Source organism: Cervus elaphus, chromosome 5 (genome assembly GCF_910594005.1).
Source record: "Cervus elaphus chromosome 5, mCerEla1.1, whole genome shotgun sequence".
In the NCBI taxonomy this organism is placed as follows: Eukaryota; Metazoa; Chordata; class Mammalia; order Artiodactyla; family Cervidae; genus Cervus; species Cervus elaphus.
Window position 1 is genome coordinate 84,211,859 of NC_057819.1, and position 24,607 is coordinate 84,236,465.

The 24,607-nt window shown below is 36.3% G+C and overlaps 1 protein-coding gene and 1 pseudogene across 1 annotated transcript in view; one reads left to right on the forward strand and one right to left on the reverse strand.

Annotated features, from left to right (window-relative positions):
• Positions 1–24,607, forward strand: part of BRIP1 (BRCA1 interacting helicase 1) — a 186,596-nt gene that overhangs the window by 50,261 nt on the left and 111,728 nt on the right. The window contains exons 8-10 of the mRNA XM_043902887.1: positions 4,661–4,882; positions 7,152–7,351; positions 10,709–10,841. Of these exons, the coding sequence (XP_043758822.1) occupies positions 4,661–4,882; positions 7,152–7,351; positions 10,709–10,841 (555 nt within the window). The remainder of the gene's footprint in view (positions 1–4,660; positions 4,883–7,151; positions 7,352–10,708; positions 10,842–24,607) is intronic.
• Positions 12,999–13,434, reverse strand: LOC122694311 (annotated as a pseudogene).

Consider the following 24,607-nt stretch of genomic DNA (forward strand, 5'->3'; position numbering starts at 1 on the left):
GATAGTATATGAAATGACCAATGATATTTTAATATATTTTGAAAGTTCTGTCTTTCTGTATTTTGTCAAACATAGTTGGTTCTACACAAAAGTCTAAGAGCTAGCTATAGCCTCTTAGACTCTAGTTTCATTTAACTGTATATCATCTCCTAATGTATAATGTGAATAGATTATTTTGTATTACGTTTTTCTTTTTCAGTGCTTCCTACTATTATGTGAAATTTATTCAGCCTTTATTGGGATTATTCAAAAGAAGCCTCAGTAGATACTCAAACCCGATAGATAGTATGAAATATAAGTACTAGGGGCTTCAGTGGAAAAACTTAAGTGACTTTTTTAGAATCAATAAGAAAATATAGAATAACTGAATCAGAACCATTGTTAAAATTGTATGATCATATTTGTTTCCATATATATTCTTTTTAACTGAGGAATTGTGCAACCTTTTCACTGTATATTTAAAAAGTTCTCTTCAAAGAGAGATAAAAACATTAAAAAGCTGAATGTTAAAAAAAATAATAAAATAGAGAAAAGGCTCTTCATGATAAAAACCCATAAATTTTATACTTAAGTAGACTTCTTTCCAAATGTGGCTAAAAGATCTACTAAATTCCTCAAATGCTTGAAATTTGTTTTTAGTCTGTGCAGGAAGTTTTGCTGGTGTTGTCATTATCTTTTGCTACTTGTTATTGAGAAACTTATCATGTGATTATGCATTGAAAGCAAATATTTTATGTAATCTTTTAGAATCCTGCAGTGTTGGTTATGTATTTTGATTGATCTTTATTCTAAGTTTGAATCTTGTAAAAATAAAAATCACATAGACTTGAATATTCAGAACATTTCACCGGCCTTCAGGTTCTGTTTTAAAGTAAACAAATCTTTTATTTTTGAATATTAATGATATAAATAATTGAAGATATCTGCATTTGTCTTGACATAATTCTGCCTCAGAATGGCTAGCTCATAAGGCATACATGAACATTCTCTTTCTTGTTCCCAAGCCATGAGGGTAATTTGGTATTGTAATGAGGGCCAATTACAAAGTCACTAAAGGTGTCTGTGTTTACTATGGCTGAATTACCAAAGAGAAATGATAAATAGATAACTGACAGTTTAAGTGAAAAAGAGTTGAGTGTGATAACACTTGAATTGACAGACTCCCCTCTGGGTTATATTACACTGCTAAAATGGATGAGCTTTTCTGGTTTTGCTATCAGCCTGCACAGCGGTGTCATTCTAAGTGCCCTTAAAGTGTAAACTTTCTGATTTTTTGGCTTGATCCAAAGGCACATGTGTTTTTGTTCACTGTTTCTTTTATATTCCTATACTGGAAAAGCAATGTACATATCTGCTAAAAGTCAAATTTTGTTTCAATTAAGAAAAAATCATCTTAACTAGCTGTTGAAATCATTCTAAAAAATTATTTTAGGTATAGAAGAATATCTTTTTTTTTTATTAAGATGAGATTTAACAGTCCATAACCATAGACTTGAAGACACCTTAGTGATCACTTTGTTATCAATACAAATAAAAACTTTCAGAATAGTATGAAAGATACTTGGAATGAAGAAATGGTGTGTCATTATTAAGCTTAATCTGATATCAAAGTCAGTATGAAAGATACTTGACATATTTCCAACTGTCTCTAGACCCGAAATCATAGAATTTTAGAGCTAGAAGGAACTTTAGAAATGTCAGTCAGTGGTCGGAGAACTCTTAAAAGGCTTCTAGTTCAGCTACTTTTGATGCCCAGTCACATGAGAAAGATGGGCCCTGAAGTCTGCCCAGTGAGAGAAAGGAAGAAGCAAGTTTTCTCTTAACCGTTAGAGTTTTCACTGCATTAGAAACAAAAACAAACGGTGGCATATGGTATAGGGAAGTTGACATGGCATGAAGGATTAAAAAGAATAATAGAGATTAGATAAAGTAAGTGAAAATAATACAAAATTGAAGCAAGTAAACACAGATGAGCCCTTTCTAATACTTATTTTTAATACCTTGGAGGAACAATAAGTGGTATGGCTGAATTAGCAGTCCTCAGCTGATCATGCCTTGTCCTTGAATTTGCAGACATTCTTTTGTAAGTTATAACCTTTTTATAAGTTACTCCATTTCTAGCAGTGTCTAGATATTTTTGTATATGTAATAATGTATGAATATTTTAAAAACAGATTTTCATTTTTGATAGTTTGTAGGTAAAAATACACACACACACACACACACACACACACACACACACACACACACACACACATATCTCCCCAGTGGTTAAGGATAGCAAACTGGGAAAGATAAATATTAGTTTTCAAAATCACATTAATTTTTTTATTGATATATAAAATTAATGAAAATTAAAATGGCCCATTATTTCACCACATAGTACCAAATGGCAATTGAAAAAGAAAACTAACATACATGGTTAGAGACTCAAAATTATGGAAAAGTATTAAATGAAAGAAGATCTCTCTTTTTAGTTCTTTCCATCCCTTTAAGGAACCTACTATAAAGTTTTATGTGTATTCTTCTAAAACATTTATAATATGTGTTTTATATAATGTATGTGTATAGATTATTTTTAAAGCTTAAAAATCAGCACAAAGGCAAATCAACCTCATTTTTTAAGGACCATACTTGGGTTCAATCCCTGGGTTGGGAAGATCCTCTGGAGGAGAGCATGGCAACCCACTCCAGTATTCTTGCTTGGAGAATCCCCATGGACAGAGGAGCCTGGTGGCCTATAGTCTATGGGTGGGGTTGCGAAGTTGAACACGACTGAGTGACTAAGCATTACACATACCATTTATATGAATTTGTCAGAATTTATTTAACATATCCCCTGTTGGCAGATATTTAGTTTCTTTCCAATTTGGTGGGAGCTGTTAAACAGTGCACTATATATATAATTACATTAATGGTGAAATTTTATTTGGTAGTTAAATTTCCTTTGTACTTCTAATAGAAGTTTATACTTCTAATTTTATACACCTTTTAGTAGGATATGGTGCCTTTGCCAGGACTGCATTTTATCAAACATCTTATTTTTTGATTAGTGTATATATGTTAATAAAATTTTTTTGCTTCCAATAATAGAATGGCAAAGGACATTAGTAGATAGTACTGAAAGAAGATTCTGTTCTTGCCTTTAAAATAGGCAAAAATAAAAAAAGATAATGTTGATAAAGATGTGGAAAAAGGGTAATATAAAATGTTCATAAACATTTTCTGGAGGATAATTTGATGATATGGTTTTCAAGAAACTTAAAAATATACTCTCTGATCTCATAATGCCATTTCTAAAAATGTATGATAAGAAAATATTTAGAAATGGGCATAAAATTGCTTATTGCAGCATTATTTATAAAGCAGAAATTGAAACCAGTCTAAATGTCCAGTGATCAACTGGTTCATCAGATGTGGCACGTTAATCCAATATATGTAAGCAACAATGAAAAAAGACTTAGTGATATAAAAAGATATATTTGATAAGATTTTCAATAAAATAGGCTATGAGAAAAAAGGCAGTACCAGTTTTGTAAAAAATACTTAGTGACTAGATTGTTAGTAATAATCAGTGCATGCACCTGGGGAAAATTTGATTTGTTCTCATTTTAATATTGGTTCACATTACAGAGATATATTGATATATAGAGAAGAAATCTGAAATGAGATACATCAAAATATTAATAGTACATTTTTTATATAATGGGGTTTTAGGTAATTTATAGATTTTTGGTATGCTTGTATTTTCCAATTTTATATGATGAATACTTTTGTCCCCTGGGACATTTCTTCTTCCCTCTTTCCCACTTTGCATTCTTTTTTCCTTCCTTTGTTTTTATTAATATTTGTATTTGATTAAGTCGTACTGTCTCATGGCTCAAACTGAAAAGATACAGAAATGTCTATAGAGAAAAACCTCTCTCAGTCCTATCCCTAAGTCACTTGGCTCTCATCTTTGAAAGCAACTAGTGATACTATTGCTCTTATGTATCTTTCCAGTAATATTTTTGCCTAATATCACTTTAATCAGAACATGAGTCACAACAAATATACTTTAAAACTATGTTTCTCCATATACACTACCATCTGTAAAATAGAGAGCCAATGGGAATTCGTTGTGTAACTCAGGGAACTCAAACTGGGGCTCTGTAACAACCTGGAGGGGTGGGGAAGTGTGGGAGGTGGGAGGAGGCTCAAGAGGGAGGGGACATGTGTGTACATGTATACATCACTAAGGACATTTTATTGATACATAAAATTAATATATAAAATACATGATATATAAAATTAACATAAACATGTATACATGTTTCAGGACATGTATACATGTATACATATGTATACATTGGCTGATACATGCTGATGTATGGCAGAAACCAACACAATATTGTAAAGCAGTTATCCTTCAATTAAAGATAAATTAATTTAATAAAAATGTTTCTCAAGTTAATCTGGAGTGTCTAGAGCTGTACTGATCTGGAGTGCTATCTGAGTTAACTAATGTAGTTCTTTAAAATGGTTATATTATAGACCTGGTGTACTCTGTCTCCTCTGTTAAATTTTTATATTGTGGCTTTAATTATGTTTTAAAAATTCTGAGGTAAACTTGTTTTAGTTCTTCTGTTCTAGTGTTTCAACTATACATATTTGTTTTCAGGGAAAATCCTGCTATTTTTATCATGGTGTTCATAAAATTAGTGATCAACACACATTACAGACTTTCCAAGGGATGCACAAGGCCTGGGATATAGAAGAACTTGTCAGCTTGGGGAAAAAACTAAAGGCATGTCCATATTACACAGCACGAGAACTAATGCAAAATGCTGACATAATATTTTGTCCCTACAACTATCTTCTAGATGCACAAATAAGAGAAACTGTGAGTAGATATGTAAAAATTAAAAGAATTTTTTTCCTGTTTATTGGGATGTAAGTGATGGATGTAAAAACTTCACATGTTCATCCTTAGATATGGTTTTCATTCTTAGCTTTTCTTTTGCAGATATATGTTTCTATTTTATGTGTTTTGAATTGTTTCTGTCATTAAACTAGAGAAACCCCTTAAAAAAAAAAACAAACAAAAAAAACTTTTAGATGTTTTAATGCCTTTTGCTTTATATTTAATTTATGAAAAATGTATAAACAGATTAGAATGTTCAAAGTGTGTTCTAGGGGATATTAAAAAATGAATTTTAGACATTGTCATTTTAATTATCAAAGTAATAAGTACTTTTAAGGACCTAGTACTGAAGTGGAATTCCAAAAGAATTTTTCAACCTTGACAGTAATGACGTTTTGGGCTAGATACTTCATTGTGGTGGGCTGTCCTGTGCATTATAGGATGTTTATTAGCATCTCTGGTTTTGTACATTAGGTGCTAACAGTACACTCACAGTTGTCACAGTCAAACATGTCTCCAGACATTGTGAAATATCCCCTCGGCTGCATAATCATCCCCATTTGAGACTCATTTATAGCTATCACTTTATGAATAGTCAGAATTATTATAAAATATATATCTAAAGAATCTATGTTTTGAAGAACTTACTTTGGGAGAATATGCATAGTATGCAAATTATTCTTTGTGAGCTTTGAATAAGTGAACTTTGGATACAGCATTTGTGTTTATTTGCCTGGTTCTTAGAGACATCCAGTTGTTACGACATAAGACAAAGAATGAATAACGGTATATTATTACTCCTCTTTTTAGAACTGACTGTACAGCTCTCTTTAGCTTTCTATTTCTGGAAGTTCAAAATGAATGGGCATTATATTTAATACCCCTACGATTGAGCACGCACACAGCCTATCACAAGGACTTCTCAGCCCCTTCTGCCTCCTTGCCTTCAGCTCATCCAACTATACATCCTTTTGTTTGGTTGCCTTTCAACTAGGTCTCTTTCCTTTGACCAACTGTATATATCAATGCCAAGTCAGTCTTTTTAATATTACTTTTATAACATCTTTCCTCTGCTTAAAAATCTCATATGGATAAAGTCCATATTTCTCAAGCTTTCTCTCAAGATGATCAATGGTCTGACCTGAATCTGCCTTTTCAGCCTTTTCTGCTACAGACGTCCAACTTGAGCACTTGAAAAATTACCTCAAGATCTCCTGAGGATACCTTGTTCTTTCCTGTATCTCTGCTTTTGATTACACCTCTGTGTATTGAATTGCCCTATTCTCTGTCTATCCAAATCCAAATTCCACTCATCTAAACCCCAGTATATTTCCTACTCTTTCATTTTTTTTTCCTCAGCCATCTTCAGCCCTCTGTATATTATTATTCCTCAGAATAACTCAGTGACAATTGCTTTGTTTCATTTTGTATTAGAACTCTTTCAGTTGCCATTGACACAAACCCAGCTTTGGTAAAACTTATGAAAAAATACTTGGCTATTGTGGTGGCTTTATAATCAGGCAAGTTCTTCCCAGTGGAAACAGTGATAACTATAGTCAGCTAGCTTTTTTCTCCAGCTAGGTAGCCTGGAAAAAAAGATAGTCACCTATAATTACTCTGGATGGCCTAGATTGGATCTCATACCCATTCTTGAACTAGTGTGACTAGACAGGAATGGAATACTTTATTTAACTGATGGGCCTGGGTTCTGAGTCTACCCACATTATGAGAGTGGTACCTTGATTAACAGATTAACAATCCTGCCAGCATCACATGGGTGTTGGGGAAGAGTAGTTCTCTCTAAAGGATTGCAGAAAAGACTGAAATGAAACAGATACATAATACATTATATTAGTATTTTGAGGGTCTTTTGAATCTTGTGCTGTTATTAAAAAAAAAAATTAAAAAAAAATTTTTAATCAGATTTTTAAAAATTCTGCTTTTTAAGTTATGTTGAAGATCCTTAACAATCCTTTGTGTAACCAGCTATACCTTGATCCTGGGTCACTTAACATGTATTATTTTGGTTGATAGGTTTACAAGTATTTTGAGGGTGAAAAATGGAAAACTCTATAGATATTTGCTTGGCATAAGTGCTTTAAAAGTTTTAAGACCTGAGAATCAGTTACTTCTGTAGTTGGACTTGTGATATTGGCCTGTGGTGTGAATTTTTGAATGAAGTGACCTGCCTATTGCTGTTAAATCCATTTTGCTAAATGTTTTACAAGAAACCTCTTTTATCTTATAGATGGAGATCAATCTGAAAGAACAGGTTGTCATTTTAGATGAAGCTCATAACATTGAGGACTGTGCTCGGGAATCAGCAAGTTACAGTGTAACGGAAGTTCAGCTTCGGTTTGCTCGGGATGAACTCGATAGTATGATTAACTATAATATAAGGAAGAAAGATCATGAACCCCTACGAGCTATGTGCTGCAGCCTCATTAAGTAAGAGCATTTGTCTGTCAGTGTCATCGGTGCTGCCTTTGTATTCAAAACGTGTTCTGTTATGCCAAGTATTTTAAAATCAGTAAACTTGGACCAGACTACTTGAGAAATGGATTGTTCCTTGCCAGTTAAACATAAAGCCCAAACTTTCCTCTTGATTAAGTCTTTCCTTGAGGCATTTTTGCCATGTAGAAGTTTGTCGTTTCTGTTTCACAGCATAGTTGTTGAAAGAGTTGTCTGTAGTTGCTGATTCTATCTTCTCACTTCCCATTCTTTCTTCATCCATCCTAATAGTGATTCTGTATGCATAATTCTACTGAGATTGTTCTTATCAAGGTCACCAGTGGTCCACAGATGGCCCAATGGAAAGGTTATTTCTGTTATTTTACTTAGCCTCTCAGCAGTGTAGGTTGCTGTTGAATGCCACCTTTATGAAAAGTGTTTTTGTCTTTTGTGGAATAATAGAAATATATATATATGTGTGTGTGTGTGTGTGTATATTTATTGGTCTCTGTCCCCCGTTTCTGGCACAGAGTTCATAAAACCTTCATAGTTTCCTAAGTGATAAGAACACTAAGAGCATGTTCGGTTTTGTTGTTTCATTTTTGACCCCAGTTCCTGACAGAACTCCTAAATCCCCTGGGATTTCCTGGGTGATAGGACTGTCTTTTTTTCTAATGAGGTGATGGTTGAAGGGCTCCTGAATGGATCCAGTCACTAGAAAAGCCAAGCCACATTTAGAAGGTTGGAACTTTGAGCTTCACCTCCCCCTGGAAAGAGGAGAGGGGCTGGATATTGAGTTAATGTTCCATCATGCCTTTGTAATGAAGTCTTCATAAAAATACCAAAAATACTGGCTTCAGGGAGATTCTACATTGGTGAACACATATGTATACTTGGAGTGTGGTGTATTTCACTTTCAAAGGGACAGAAGTTTCTGTGCCCGGCAACCTTCCTGACTTCACCCTATATATTGCTTCATCTGACTTTTTATCTATATGCTTTATTATATAATAAACTAGTAAATGTGTATCCCTCATTTCTGTGAGCTGTTCTAGTAAATGCCCAACCTGAGGAGGGGGTCATGGGAAGCTCTGACTTACAGGTATTTGGTCAGAAGCACAGATGACAACCTGGACGTTTACAACTGGTGTCTGAGGCTGGGGAGGGAGGAGGGACAGTCTAATGAGACTGAGTACTTAATCTGTGGAGTCTCTGCAAACTCAGTGTCAAAACTGAATTGAATAATAGGACACCCGTCTGATGTCTCAGAGAATTGCTTGTGTGGGGAAAAAACTGACATACATGTGGAGACCAGAGATATCAGTAGTGAAGCAGTGAGAACAAGCAGACACACAGGAATGTGTTTTCTTTAGACAGCTTCTATGACATCTCCTGGTTTTCTTCCTCCTCACAGTCAGTTCTTTCTCAGTTTCTTTTGATAGTTCTTAATTTGTTTGATGTTTAAATATTGAAGTGTGTCAGGGCTTGGTCTTGGATACTCATTTCTTTTCTAGTTCTGCATTTTCCTTAAATTATATAACTAAAGCAGTGCTGATGAGGCCTGAATCTGTGTTTGTCCCAATCTCTCCCTGGAATGCTGTTTTTATCTACTCAACTATACTTTCTCTGTTTGGATATAAAATTTCAACTTTCCAAAATACTCCTTTCTTTCCCTACTTCCCCCGCCTACTCTGTCTTTCTTATCTAAGCAGGTACCACCAACCAGTTCCTCAAATCAAAAATCTAAGTATTATCCTTGATGACTGTCTCACCTCAGCCAGTTCATCAGTAAGTTTTAAAAATGCCACCTACACAGTATATCCCAAATCCTGCAATCCCAGAATCATCTCTCAACTAGAACACTGTGTGTGCGTGTGCTGAGGCACTTCAGTTGTTCCGACTCTTTGCAACTCTATGGACCATACCCTGCCAGGCTCCTCTGTCCATGGGATTCTCCAGGAAAGGATACTGGAGTGGGTAGGCATTTCCTTCTTCAGAGTGTCTTCCTGACCCAGGGATCAAACCTGTGTCTCTTATGTCTCCTGCATTTGCAGCGGGTTCTTAACTACTAGTGCCACCGGGAAGCCCCTAGAACATTGCTGAAGTGAAGTGAAAGTCACTCAGTCGTGTCCAACTCTTTGTGATGCTGTGGACTATACAGTACATGTAATTCTCCAGGCCAGAATACTGGAGTGGGTAGCCTTTCTCTTCTCCAGGGGATCTTCCTGACCCAGGAATCAAACCCAGGTCTCCCGCACTGCAGGCAGATTCTGTACCAGCTAAACCACAAGGGCAGTCTCCTAATAAGTCTCTCCTTTCATTTTTGCCTTTCTCCTGTAATGCATTCTGCCTTATAAACTGGATCATCTTTTAAATGCTTAAAGTAGATTATTTCTCTTACTTAAAATCCTCCATTTAAAATCTTCCCATTACACTCTGAATAGAATTCAGACTTCTTATCCTGGCCCAATATGATCTGATTCCTGCCTATCACACTAACATTGCTCATACTGTTATTCTTTCTGTCTGTTGTGTTGCAATTACATTGACTTTGAGGTTTTTAAGTAAGCAAAATTTGTTAATCACCCCCAGATATTCCTTCTGCTTGGAGTACTCAGTTTATTTTATTTTTTTCCCTGATTCTCACATGACTGAGTGCTTTCTGCATTCAGTTGTTAGAATAAATGTCACCTCTAGGAGAGCTTCCTTGACACTCCAAATGAAAGTAGCAATTAGATTGCATTAATCCAATTTATTTTCATAATAGCACTATCACTGCTTAATGTTTTCATGTTACTGGATTTGTTTCTAAGTTTATTTCTACCTCTCTTTAGTAGAATCTCATTTCCATAAGAATAAGTACCTCACCTATTTTATTTACTGCTGTATTTCCACTACCCAGTGTAGTGTCTGGCCTAATACATTTAAATACTCACTGAATGTACAAATGTCTCTCTGTATGTTTATAAGTGAATATATTATTTATTTGCTAGTAATTCCATTTTAATGTTACTATTTAACACTATAATTTCTTTATTAGCTTTCTTGTATTTTTATGTGCAGACCAAATTTGTCAGTTGGAGAGACAGACAAGTTAAGCAGTGTAAATTCACAAAACACAAATTGGGGATCACATACATCTTTCTCTTTTCTGAATAAAAGCTTGCTTTTTAGCTGTATGATTACTTTGTAATATGAAGCATACATGCTATTTAAAATATGTCTTAATCTACATTTATGTGCTAAGAGCATCAAGGAATACAGATCAATGTATCACATTTCTGTTTGTTCTGTCGAAATAGTAGTGCACATAAGGATGATATTGGTTGATGGAATTGTTTTATTTTATTCCAGTTGGTTAGGAGCAAGCTCTGAACATCTTGTGGAAAGGGATTATGAATCATCCTGTAAAGTATGGAGTGGAAGTGAAATGCTCTTAAATTTACACAAAATGGGCATCACCACTGCTACTTTTCCCATTTTGCAGGTAAGATTTTTTTCCTGCCTGTAAAATTTATTTAGTGAATTAGAAATGACTTAATAGTGAATAATTAATCCAGAGTAAAAAAAAAAAGTAGCAATTGTTTTAAAATTTTATTGGATCAGTTTGATAATCTAAGTGGTGGCATAAATTATAGATGAAAAAGTAGCATTATTAGTTTGAAGGAAATATAGATTAATTAATATTGAGTTAATTACTTTGCTTAAAGCTAAAAGAAGTCAATAATTTTAAGTTGTAAATATTTTGTCAATTATAAATTTTAAAATATGGAAAATAATAAGATAAATTCATCTTTCATTCTCCTTAACTTAGAGGTTATAAACCTGGGTGTAGAGAGATCATGAGTGGGCTACAGGATACGGTGAACCTTATGAAATCGCATTCCAAATTTTATGAGTGTGTACTTTTGTACATCTTCCTGGATAGAGGCTTCATGACTGAACATTGTCCTCAGAAGAATGTTTGTTTTCAGTTCTTTGTTTTTTTTTTTTTTTGCAGATGAGAATGTTTTTCATTTCTCTCTTTGTTCTTATTTATTTATATTAATTGACTTTTATTTTGGTGTGTCTAGGTAATTTTAAGTAGTTTATTCCATAATTTTGTATGTAGACATAGATACATTGTTGGGCTAGAAAAACCTACAGAGAAAAGGATAAATATATGAAAGGGTATGCATCAAAACTATTAAAAGGGGATTACTCCTAGGACATCAAAGCAGATGCGAGGAGTGGAAGGTTGCAAGCTTATTTTTCATTTTACTTTTGACAGTACTTTTTTTTTAAGAGATAAAAATGCATGATAAAAAAAATAACCTGCAGAAATGAATAATCAGTAAAACGGTTTCTTACTCTGATGTTCCTATTCCCACATCCAGAGGGAACATCTAAGTTTCTTGAATGTCCTTCACAACACAGTTTATGCAAGTAGGCATTTATAGCTTTCTTACTATGGGGCCCTCAAAGACAATGCCTCTGTGTTGAAAAAGTGGAGATGACTTCCCAGATCACCCTTCAGTGACAGACTTGCTCAAGTCCAGTTGAGGGGAATGTAGCTTGACTTTACTTTTTAAAGTGGTTGTTTTATGTTAAATTGAGCAAAAAGGACAGAATTCTCATATACCACCACCCCCAGCCACAGATGCTATAGATTCTCTTATTATTAACATCTTGCAATACTAGTGCATTAATTACAGTTGAACCAATATTGTTACATTGCTTTTAACCAAAGTCCATGGTTTATGTTAGGGTATACTTTTTGTGTTGTACAAGTCTATGAGTTTTGATGAAAGCATAAAGTCATGTATCTACCATTACAATATCATACAGAATACTTTGCCTTAAAAATCTTCTGTGCTGCACTTACTCATCCCTTCAACACACCTTATGTCCTCTGCTGAGCCTTTAGTAACTACTGATTTTTATTTCTGACTCCATAGTGTTGCCTTTTCCAGAATATCATACAGTTGTAATTACATGGCATGTGGTATTTATAGACTGGCTTCTCCCACTTAACAGTATACATTTAATGTCTTTTTGTGACTTGACAGCTCATTCCTTTCTATTTCTGAGCTAAATTCATTGTATGTATGCACCATAGTTTGTGTATCTGTTTACTTACTGAAGGACATATTGGTGATTTCTAAGTTTGGGAAATTATGAATAAAACTGCTGTAAACATTTGTGTACATGTTTTTGTATGGACATACTTTCTTCTCATTTGGATAAATTCTTAGGAACACAATTGCTGGATTGTATGGTAAGACTGTGTTTAGCTTGCAAGAAACTGCTAAACTAGCTTCCAAAGTGATTGTACCATTTTACATTCCCACCAAAAGTTAATAAGAGTTCCTCTTGTTGCACATCCTTGCCAGCAATTGGTGTTTTGAATGTTAGCCATTCCAATAGATAGGTAGTAGTATCTCACTGTTGTTTGTATTTATGTTTCCCTCATGATACATGTTGCCGTCATTTCAAATGCTTATTTTCCATTTACATATTTCATTTGGTGAGATATTAATATCTCTTCAGATACTTTGCCTGTTGTTTGTTTTTTTCTGGTTGAGTTTCAAGAGTTCTTTGGTTTTCTTTTTTTCTTTTTTTCCTGTTAAACAATGGTTTTATGGCTTGAGTACAATAGACAGATTTATGCAACCAGGGCAGAGGCTGTGCATGACTCGTGTTTCCAATTAGTGGGGAGGACTCCTTTGGTATAATAGTGTGAATATGGCTCTCAATCAGAGTCAGATGGAATTTAGCATCTTTATCCTTTCTGTTCCTCTCAAGATGCTTTCGAACAGCAGCAGCTTTCTTAATTAAATGATAGAGATCCTCGGGAAAATCAGGAGCAAGTCCTTTGGACTTAAGAATTCTCAAGATTTTATTGCCTTCACAAAACATACTTGTGTAGCACCATGTGAATCTTTCAGATTGCACAGATTTGTGAGGAAGTCAGGCTCTTCAAGTTGGCCAGTTTGTAGATCTGCTCCTTCACGTCATCAGCTGTCAGCTTCAGCCAGGTGGGGGCGCTCTGGCAGTAGGGCTGAACCCAACTGGGACAGGCCCTTCCTGGGCATGTGCATGCAACCCGTGAGGGCGGTGGTATGGTAGCATAAGGTCCTTGGGTATTTCATATACAAGACCTTCATTTGATGTGTGTTTGCAAATATATTTCCCAGCCTGTGGCTTGTTTTTTCATCCTGTTAATGGAGTCTTTCACAGAACATAATGCTTTTAGTATTAATAAATGGATTCTGTTTTTGTTGTTCGATCTAAAAATTTATTACCGAACCCAGAGTCACCTAGATTTTCTCCTGTCTTGTCTTCTAGAAGTTTTATAGTTTTGTACTTTACATTTAGGTCTGTGTCCCATTTTGAGTTAATTTTTGTGAAGTGTGTTAATTCAGTGTCTTGTCATCTCTTTGGATGTAGATGTTACTGTATAGATGTTACTGTATCACTGTTGAAAAGACCATCCTTTCTCCATTGGGTTATCTTTGTTCCTTTGTCAAGAGATCAGCTGACTGTATTGTGTTGGCCCATTTTTGGTCTCTCTCTTCTTTTTCACTGATACACTGTCTATTCCTTTATCAGTATCACACCTGTTTTTAGAGTAAGTCTTGAAGTCATGTAGTGTCAGTCCTCTGAATTTGTTTTTCAGCATTGTGTTTGCTATTCTGGGTCTTTCATTTTTCCATATAAACTTAAAATTAAACTGAGCAGGACCCTGTGGGGTCCTGGGCATGGAAGCCTTTCTGTCCTCCATTTCTTGTTTGTAAGGAACAGACTCCAGTCTCCATGACCTTCCCTGAGTTTCAAAGGCAAATTCGAACAGCTGCTAATTGAGAAAGGGAGGCGATGCAGAGACTAGGGAGGAGAAGTCAAGAAACCATCTGAGGCAAGATTAGAGGAATCAGGGAAGCTCATCAAAATTAGGAGACCACTTGAGACAAGATTTAAAGCATATAGACCCTGCACACATTCTAATCTTGTTCAGTTCAGTTCAGTTGCTCAATCGTGTCCGACTCTTTGCGACCCCATGGACTGTACACCAGGCCTCCATGTCCTTCACCAACTCCCAGAGCTTCCTCAAATTGATGTCCATCAATTCGGTGATGCCATCCAACCATCTCATCCTCTGTCGTCACCTTCTCCTCCCACCTTCAATCTTTCGCAGTATCAGAATCTTTTCAAATGAGTCAGTTCTTTGCATCAGATGGCCAAAGTATTGAAGTTTCAGTTTCAGCATGAGTCCTTCCAATGAATGTTCAGGACTGATTTCCTTGAGGATGGACTAGTTTGATCTCCTTGCTGTCCAAGGGACTCTTAAGAGTCTTCTCCAACACCACAGTTCAAAAGCATCAATTCTTTGGCACTCAGCTTTCCTCATAGTCCACTCTCACATCCATACATGACTACTGGAAAAACCATAGCTTTGACTAGATGGACCTTTGTTGGCAAAGCAGTGTCTCTGCTTTTTAATGTGCTGTCTAGGTTGGTCATAGCTTTTCTTCCAAGGAGCAAGCGTTTTTTAATTTCATGGCTGCAGTCACCATCTGCAGTGATTTTGGACCCCCAAAAAATAAAGTCTCTCACTGTTTCCCCATCTATTTGCCATGAAGTGACGGGACCAGGTGCCATGATCTTAGTTTTCTGAATGTGTTGAGCTTTAAGCCAACTTCTTCACTCTCCTCTTCCACTTTCATCAAGAGACTCTAGCTCTTCTTTTATTTCTGCCATAAGGGTGGTGTCATCTGCATATCTGAGGTTATTGATATTTCTCCCAGCAATCTTGATGCTAGCTTGTACTTCGTCCAGTCCAGCATTTCTCAGGATGTACTGTGCATATAGGTTAAATAAGCAGGGTGACAATATACAGCCTTGATGTACTCCTTTCCCCATTTGGAACCAGTCTGTTGTTCCATGTCCAGTTCTAACCATTCATTGCTTCCTGACCTGCATACAGATTTCTCAGGAGGCAGGTCCGGTGGTCTGGAATTCCTGTCTCTTGAAGAATTTTCCACAGTTTGTTGTGATCCACACAGTCAGAAGCTTTGGCATAGTCAATGAAGCAGAAGTAGATGTTTTTCTGGAACTCTGTTGCTTTTTTGATGATCTAGCAGAGGTTGGCAATTTCATCTGTGGTTCCTCTGTCTTTTCTAAATGAAGCTTGAACATCTGAAAGTTCACGGTTTGCGTATTGTTGAAGCCTGGAATTTCCTGCTTCATGTACTGTTGAAGCTAATCTTGTTAGCAACCAAGAACTTGAATTATTGCTATGAAACTCCTCACCAAATCCTCCCAAGTTGGGACACACAGTTTTTTGGGGTTTCAAGCCTACTCTCTCTCCCTTTGCCTGCAAAGCAATTAAACTATTTTTCCTATTTCACCTAAAACTGTCTCCAAGGTTCAATTTGGCATCAGTGCACAGAGGCTGATCTTTTGGCATGAGAATCAGTTTGTCAGTATTCATGAAGCATCTTGGTGGGATTTTTATTGGACTACATTGAATCTATTGATCAATCTGGGAAGAACTGACATTTGAACAATATTGAGTTTCTTATCCACTAACATGGAGCATCTCCATTTATTTAGATCATCTTTGATTTCTTTTATCAGAGTTTTATAGTTTTTCTCTTCATTTTCTCTCTTTTTTTTTAAGGCAGTGTAACTTTTAAAGAATGTATTTTTGGCTGCATTGAGTCTTTGTTGCTGCAGATGGGCTTTCTCTAGTAGCGAGGAATGTAGGCTGCTCTCCAGGTGAGGTGTGTGGGCTTCTCACTCTGGGGCTTGTCTTGAAGAGCTCAGGCTGTAGGGCACATGGGCTCAGTAGCTGGCACTCGGGCTCAGTAGTTGTGACGCAGGGGCTTAGTTCGCCCACAGCGTGTAGAATCTTTACAGACCAGGGATTGTACCTGTGTCCCCTGCACTGGCAGGCAGATTCTTAACCACTGGACCACCAGGGAAGTGCCCTCATATGGTTTTTTTTTTTAATTTGGCTGTGTCAGGTCTTAGTTGTGGCACATGGGATCTTCCTTTCTTGCATCATGCAGGATCTTTTGTTGCAGCATGAGGATGCTCTAGTTATAGAGTATGGGCTCTGGAGTGCTTGGGCTCAGTAGTTGCAGCAGGTGGTCTTAGTTGCCCTGCAACATGTGGGACCTCAGTTTCTTGACCAGGGATCAAACCAGTGTCCCTTGTGTTGCAAGGCAGGTTCTTAACTACTGGACCACCATGTAGTGAGGGAAGTCCCTCCTTATATAGTTTTAAAGAGATTTTTGAACCAAAAACAGTTAAAAACTATTGCTAACAGAAGTAGCATTCTGGACTTAAGAGTATTTTTTAAAATTTATTTTTATTGAAGTGAAGTTGCTTTACAATGGTATATGAGTATTCCAAATATATTTTAATCTGATTGTATTTATAATTTTTGCTCTGAACTTTTAAAGTGCAGCATACCATAAGTATTTGGTATGATATGATACTTTTTCATTTTTTTGCACAAGCTTTTTGCATTCTACAGATTTTTCATATCAGTAGTAAAATGGATTGAATAAATTGTGAGATATTCATATAGTAGACTACTATACAGCAGTTTTTAAAAAAATGAACCACTGCCGCCACAACTGTGTGAATGAATCTTACAGACATTATGTTGTATAAGAGAAACCAGCACAAAAGAGTACAAACTGTATGATTTCATTTTTATGAAATTTAAGGACAAACATAATTATGCTAGTAGAAATCAGAATACTGGTTACTTCTGTGCAGGGATAAGGAGTAGTTTGGACTGAGAAAGGGACACAGGGGAACTTTCTGGAATTTGAGGAATTTTTTTTTTTTTTTTAGGAATATTTTGAATCCTGATTTAGTTTTAGTTACACAAGTGTGCATATGTATGTGTGTGTGCTTGTGTTTAATGACCAGTACACTTAAGATTAGTGCACTCTATAAAAAAAAAAACAACAAATAAAACATATTTCAAAGGAAAAAACTTGAAAAATACAGTAAGGTACAAAGACAGAAAAGACTTGTAAACATAAAAATGTTTATTAGTAGCATTTAGGTCTGTCTGTACCTTGTCTTCTATGTGTGTATTTGCTTAACATAAATTAATTTTTGAGATGTAATTTTTTAACCTCCTCATTTAGTAGTATGCTATGAGTACTTTCCTATTTAAATAAAATTTTTTTCACATGATTTCTAGTTGCACTGTAGCATTTTTGTGAGTGCACAAATTGTAAATTATTTTTAATCTGGCATTGACATATAAGTTGTTGCCAGTTTCCCTCCAATAAGAAAAGGTTCTAATATCAACATCCTTGAAAATACATCTTTGTATATATTTCTGACTGTTTCCTTTATATATTCTAAATATTAATTCTTTGTTGCTTATTGTGTTGCATGTATTATTCTTATGTCTATGGTTTGTTTATGGTGTCTTTTTCGGAGAAGAAAATGGCAACCCACTCCAGTATTTTTTTTTTTTAATTTATATGTTTTTTAATATAAATGTATTTATTTTAATTGGAGGCTAATTACTTTACAATATTATAGTGGTTTTGTCATACATTGACATGAATCCACCACGGGTGTACATGTGTTCCCCATCCTGAACCCCCCTCCCATCTCCCTCCCCATCCCATCCCCCTGGGTCATCCCAGTGCACAAGCCCCGAGCACCCTGTCTCATGCATCAAACCTGGACTGGTGATTCGTTTCACATATGATAATTTACATGTTTCAATGCCATTCTCCCAAATCATCCCACCCTCGCCCTCTCCCACAGAGTCCAAAAGACTGTTCTATACCTCTGTGTCTCTTGCTGTCTCACATATAGGGTTATTATTACCATCTTTCTAAATTACATATATATGCGTTAGTATACTGTATTGGTGTTTTTCTCTCTGGCTTACTTCACTCTGTATAATAGGCTCTAGTTTCATCCACCTCGTTAAAACTGATTCAAATGTATTCTTTTTAATGGCTGAGTAATATTCCATGGTGTATGTGTACCAAGCTTTCTTATCCATTCATCTGCTGATGGACACCTAGGTTGCTTCCATGTCCTGGCTAGTATAAACAGTGCTGCGATGAACATTGGGGTACACTTGTCTCTTTCAGTTCTGGTTTCCTTGGTGTGTATTCCCAGTAGTGGGATTGCTGGGTCGTATGGCAGTTCTATTTCCAGTTTTTTAAGGAATCTCCACACTGTTCTCCATAGTGGCTGTACTAGTTTGATTCCCAACAGTGTCAGAGGGTCCCCTTTTCTCCACACCCTCTCCAGCATTTATTGCTTGTAGACTTTTGGATAGCAGCCATTCTGACTGGTGTGAAATGGTATCTCATTGTGGTTTTAATTTGCACTTCTCTGATAATGAGTAATGTTGAGCATCTTTTCATGTGTTTGTTAGCCATCTGTGTGTCTTCTTTGGAGAAATGTCTGTTTAGTTCTTTGGCCCATTTTTTGATTGGGTCATTTATTTTTCTGGAATTGAACTGCAGGAGTTGCTTGTATATTTTTGAGATTAATTCTTTGTCAGTTACTTCATTTGCTGTTATTTTCTCCCATTCTGAAGGCTGTCTTTTCACTTTGTTTATAGTTTCCTTTGTTGTGCAAAAGCTTTTAAGTTTAATTAGGTCCCATTTGTTTAGTTTTGCTTTTATTTCCAATATTCTGGTAGGTGGGTCGTAGAGGATCCTGCTGTGATTCATGTCGGAGAGTGTTTTGCCTGTGTTTTCCTCTAGGAGTTTTATAGTTTCTGGTCTTACATTTAGATCTTTAATCCATTTTGAGCTTATTTTTGTGTATGGTGTTAGAAAGTGTTCTAGTTTCATTCTTTTACAAGTGGTTGACCAGTTTTCCCAGCACCACTTGTTAAAGAGTTTGTCTTTTCTCTATTGTATATTCTTGCCTCCTTTGTCAAAGATAAGGTGTTCATAGGTGCATGGATTTATCTTTGGGCTTTCTATTTTGTTCCATTGATCTATATTTCTGTCTTTGTGCCAGTACCATACTGTCTTGATGACTGTGGCTTTGTCGTAGAGCCTGAAGTCAGGCAGGTTGATTCCTGAAGTTCCATTCTTCTTTCTCAAGATTGCTTTGGCTATTCAAGGTTTTTTTGTATTTCCATACAAATTGTGAAGTTATTTGTTCTAGTTCTGTGAAAAATATCGTTGGTAGCTTGATAGGGATTGCATTGAATCTATAGATTGCTTTGGGTAGTATACTTATTTTCACTATATTGATTCTTCCGGTCCATGAACGTGGTATATTTCTCCATCTGTTTGTGTCCTCTTTGATTTCTTTCACCAGTGTTTTATAGCTTTCTATATATAGGTCTTTTGTTTCTTTAGGTAGATATATTCCTAAGTATTTTATTCTTTTCATTGCAGTGGTGAATGGAATCATTTCCTTAATTTCTCTTTCTGTTTTCTCATTGTTAGTGTATAGGAATGCAAGGGATTTCTGTGTGTTAATTTTATATCCTGCAACTTTACTATATTCATTGATTAGCTCTAGTAATTTTCCAGTGGAGTCTTTAGGGTTTTCTTTGTAGAGGATCGTGTCATCTGCAAACAGTGAGAGTTTTATTCTTCTTTTCCAGTCTGGATTCCTTTTATTTCTTTTTCTGCTCTGATTGCTGTGTCCAAAACTTCTAAAACTATGTTGAATAGTAGTGGTGAGTGTGGGCACCCTTGTCTTGTTCCTGACTTTATGGGAAATGCTTTCAATTTTTCACCATTGAGGATAATGTTTGCTGTGGGTTTGTCATATATAGCTTTTATTATGTTGAGGTATGCTTCTTCTATTCCTGCTTTCTGGAGGGTTTTTATCATAAATGGATGTTGAATTTTGTCAAAGGTTTTCTCTATCTATTGAGATAACCATATGGTTTTTATCTTTCAATTTGTTAATGTGGTGTATTACATTGATTGATTTGAGGATATTGAAGAATCCTTGCATCCCTGGGATAAAGCCCACTTGGTCATGGTGTATGATCTTTTTAATATGTTGTTGGATTCTGTTTGCTAGAATTTTGTTAAGGATTTTTGCATCTATGTTCATCAGTGATATCGGTGTGTAGTTTTCTTTTTTTGCGGCATCTTTGTCTGGTTTTGGTATTAGGGTGATGGTGGTTTCACAGAATGAGTTTGGAAGTTTACCTTCCTCTGCAATTTTCTGGAAGTTTAAGAAGGCTATGTGTTAGCTCTTCTCTAAATTTTTGGTAGAATTCAGCTGTGAAGCTGTCTGGTCCTGGTCTTTTGTTTGCTGGAAGATTTCTGATTACAGTTTGAATTTCCGTGCTTGTGATGGGTCTGTTAAGATTTTCTATTTCTTTCTGGTTTAGTTTTGGAAAGTTGTACTTTTCTAAGAATTTGTCCATTTCTTCCAAGTTGTCCATTTTATTGGCATATAGTTGATGATAGTAGTCTCTTATGATCCTTTGTATTTCTGTGTTGTCTGTTGTGATCTCTCCATTTTTATTTCTAATTTTGTTGATTTGATTCTTCTCCCTTTGTTTCTTGATGAGCCTGGCTAATGGTTTGTCAATTTATCTTCTCAAAGAACCAGATTTTTGCTATTGTCTCTTTTGTTTCTTTTGCTTTTATTTATGCTCTAATTTTTAAGATTTCTTTCCTTCTGCTAACCCTGGGGATCTTCATTTATTCCTTTTCAAGTTGCTTTAGGTGTAGAGTTAGGTTATTTATTTGACCTTTTTCATGTTTCTTGAGGTAAGCCTGTATTGCTATGAACCTTCCCCTTGGCACTCCTTTTACAGTGTCCCATAGTTTTGGTGGTGGTGTGTTTTCATTTTCATTCGTTTCTATGCAAATTTTGATTTCTTTTTTCATTTCTTCTGTGACTTGTTGGTTATTCAGCAGCGTGTTGTTCAGCCTCCATATGTTGGAATTTTTAATAGTTTTTCTCCTGTAATTTAGATCTAATCTTACTGCATTATGGTCAGAAAAGATGCTTGGAATGATTTCAATTGTTTTCAATTTACCAAGGCTAGGTTTATGGCCCAGGATGTGATCTATCCTGGAGAATGTTCCATGTGCATTTGAGAAAAAGGTGAAATTGATTGTTTTGGGTTGAAATGTCCTATAGATATCAATTAGGTCTAACTGGTCTATTGTATCATTTAAAGTTTGTGTTTCCTTGTTAATTTTCTGTTTAGTTGATCTATCCATAGGTGTGAGTGGGGTATTAAAGTCTCCCACTATTATTGTGTTGTTGTTAATTTCCCCTTTCATGCTTGTTAGCATTTGTCTTACATATTGCAGTGCTCCTGTGTTGGGTGCATATATATTTATGATTGTTATTTCTTCTTTGATTGATCCTTTGATCATTATATAGTGTCCTTCTTTGTCTCTTTTCACAGCCTTTGTTTTAAAGTCTATTTTATCTGATATAAGTATTGCTATTCCTGCTTTCTTTTGGTGTCTATTTGTGTGGAATATCTTTTCCAGCCCTTCACTTTCAGTTTGTATGTGTCCCTTGTTTCAAGGTGGGTCTCTTGTAGACAACATGTATAGGGGTCTTGTTTATGTATCCATTCAGCCAGTCTTTGTCTTTTGGTTGGGGCATTCAGCCCACTTACATTTAGGGTAATTATTGATAGGTATGATCCCATTGCCATTTACTTTGTTGTTTTGGGTTCAACTTTATATACCTTTTCTGTGTTTCCTGTCTAGAGAAGATCCTTTAGCATTTGTTGAAGAGCTGGTTTGGTGGTGCTGAATTCTCTCAGTTTTTGCTTGTCTGTAAAGCTTTTGATTTCTTCTTCATATTTAAATGAGATCCTTGCTGTGTACAGTAATCTGGGCTGTAGCTTTTTTTCTTTCATCACTTTAAGTATGTCTTGCCATTCCCTTCTGGCCTGAAGAGTTTCTTTTGAAAGATCAGCTGTTATCATTATGGGAATCCCCTTGTGTGTTATTTGTTGTTTTTCCCTTGCTGCTTTTAATATTTGTTCTTTGTGTTTGATCTTTGTTAAATTTGATTAATATGTGTCTTGGGGTGTTTTGCCTTGGGTGTATCCTGTTTGGGACTCTCTGGGTTTTTTGGACTTGGGTGATTATTTCCTTCCCCATTTTAGGGAAGTTTCAACTATTATCTCCTCAAGTATTTTCTCATGGCCTTTCTTTTTGTCTTCTTCTTCTGAGACTCCTATGATTAGAATGTTGGGGCGTTTCACATTGTCCCAGAGGTCTCTGAGGTTGTCCTCATTTCTTTTCATTCTTTTTTCTTTTTTCCTCTCTGTTTCATTTATTTCTACCATTCTATCTTCTACCTCACTAATCCTATCTTCTGCCTCTGTTATTCTACTGATGGTTCCCTCCAGAGTGTTTTTGATCTCATTTATTGCATTATTCATTATATATTGACTCTTTTTTATTCTAGGTCATTGTTAAACATTTCTTACATCTTCTCAATCCTTGTCTCCAGGCTATTTATCTGTAACTCCATTTTGTTTTCAAGATTTTGGATCATTTTCACTATCATTATTCAGGTAGATTCCCTGTCTCCTTCCTCTTTGGTTTGGTTTGGTGGGCATTTATCCTGTTCTATTACCTGCTGGGTATTTCTCTGCCTTTTCATCTTGTTTATATTGCTGTGTTTGGGGTGGCCTTTCTGTATGCTGGCAGTTTGTGGTTCTTCTTTATTGTGGAGGTTCCTCGCTATGGGTGGGGTTGGGCGGGTGGCTTGTCATGGTTTTCTGGTTAGGGAAGCTTGTGTCGGTGTTCTGGTGGTTGGAGCTGGATTTTTTCTCTCTGGAGTGCAATGAAGTGTCCAGTCGTGAGTTTTGAGATGTCAGTGGGTTTGGTGTGGCTTTGAGCAGCCTGTATGTTGAAGCTCAGGGCTATGTTCCTATGTTACAGGAGAATTTGTGTGGTATGTCTTGCCCTGGAACTTGTTGGCCCTTGGGTGGTGGTTGGTTTCAGTGTAGGTATGGAGGCGTTTGATGAGCTCCTATCGATTAATGTTCCCTGGAGTCAGGAGTTCTCTGGTGTTCTCAGGATTTGGACTTAAGCCTCCTGCCTCTGGTTTTCAGTATTATTCTTACAGTAGACTCAAGACTTCTCCATCTATACAGCACCAATGATAAAACATCTAGGCTAGTGATGAAAAGTTTCTCCACAGTGAGGGATACCTGGGGTGGTACACAGAGTTACATGGAGAAGAGAAGAGGGAGGAGGGAGATAGAGGTGACCAGGAGGAGAAGAGGGGGAATCAAAAGGGGAGAGAGCAAGCTAGCCAGTAATCACTTCCCTGTGTGCTCTCCACAGTCTGGACCCCTCAGAGATGTTCATGGTGTTACACAGAGAAGAGAAGAGGGAGGAAGGAGACCGAGGTGGCCAGGAGGATAAAAGGGGGAATCAAAAGGAGAGAGATGGATCCAGCCAGTAATCAGTTCCCTAAGTGTTCTCCACAGCCCAGAACACACAAAGATTCACAGAGTTGGGTAGAGAAGAGAAGGGGGAGGGAGGAGATAGAGGCGACCTGGTGGAGAAAAAGGAGAGTCTAAAGGGGGAGAAAGTAATCAGGCCAGTGATCTCGCTCCCAAGTAAAAATGGGTACTGAAGATTGGGTTCTTAAAGGTACAAAGTTGATAACAAATATCAAAAAGCAAAGATTAAAAATCTAGAGTAGAGGTTAGATTCTCAAAAATACAATATTAAAAAAAAGAAAGTCACAAAAATTATAAAGTGTATACATAAAGTTTGCTTTAAAAATAGGGTCTTTTTTTTTTGCAAGGCAATAGTAGGTTATAAAAATGAAAATTAAAGGAGTAATAGAGGACTTAAAAGTAAAAAAAGTTTAAAAAATGATAATAGTAAAAATATATCTAGGACTTTCTCTGGAGCTGTTGCGGACAGTTTGGGGTCAGTTCATTTTCAGAGAGTTCCCTGATCGGGCTTATACTTCTCAAGATCTATAGGCCCCTTCCTATGTAGTCAGTGCTGACTGCGGGGTTTTAATCTGTTGTACCTGTCACTTCCAAAGTGATTCCCTCTGTTTATCTTAGCTTCCTCTGTTTGCTGGTCTCTTCAGTGTCTAATTTCCGCCCTGACACAAGGGGGCAAAGGCGGTCACTGTTTTAGGCACAGTTGTACAGTGGTGCTGTGGGGAGGGAGGACCACTGCAAACAAACATCCCTGGCGTGTGTGGGGAGCGCTCGCAGTGTCAGCCACACTGGGCTTGCCCCCGCTCACGGCGCGTGCGCTTTCCCGGTCTACACTGCTCAGG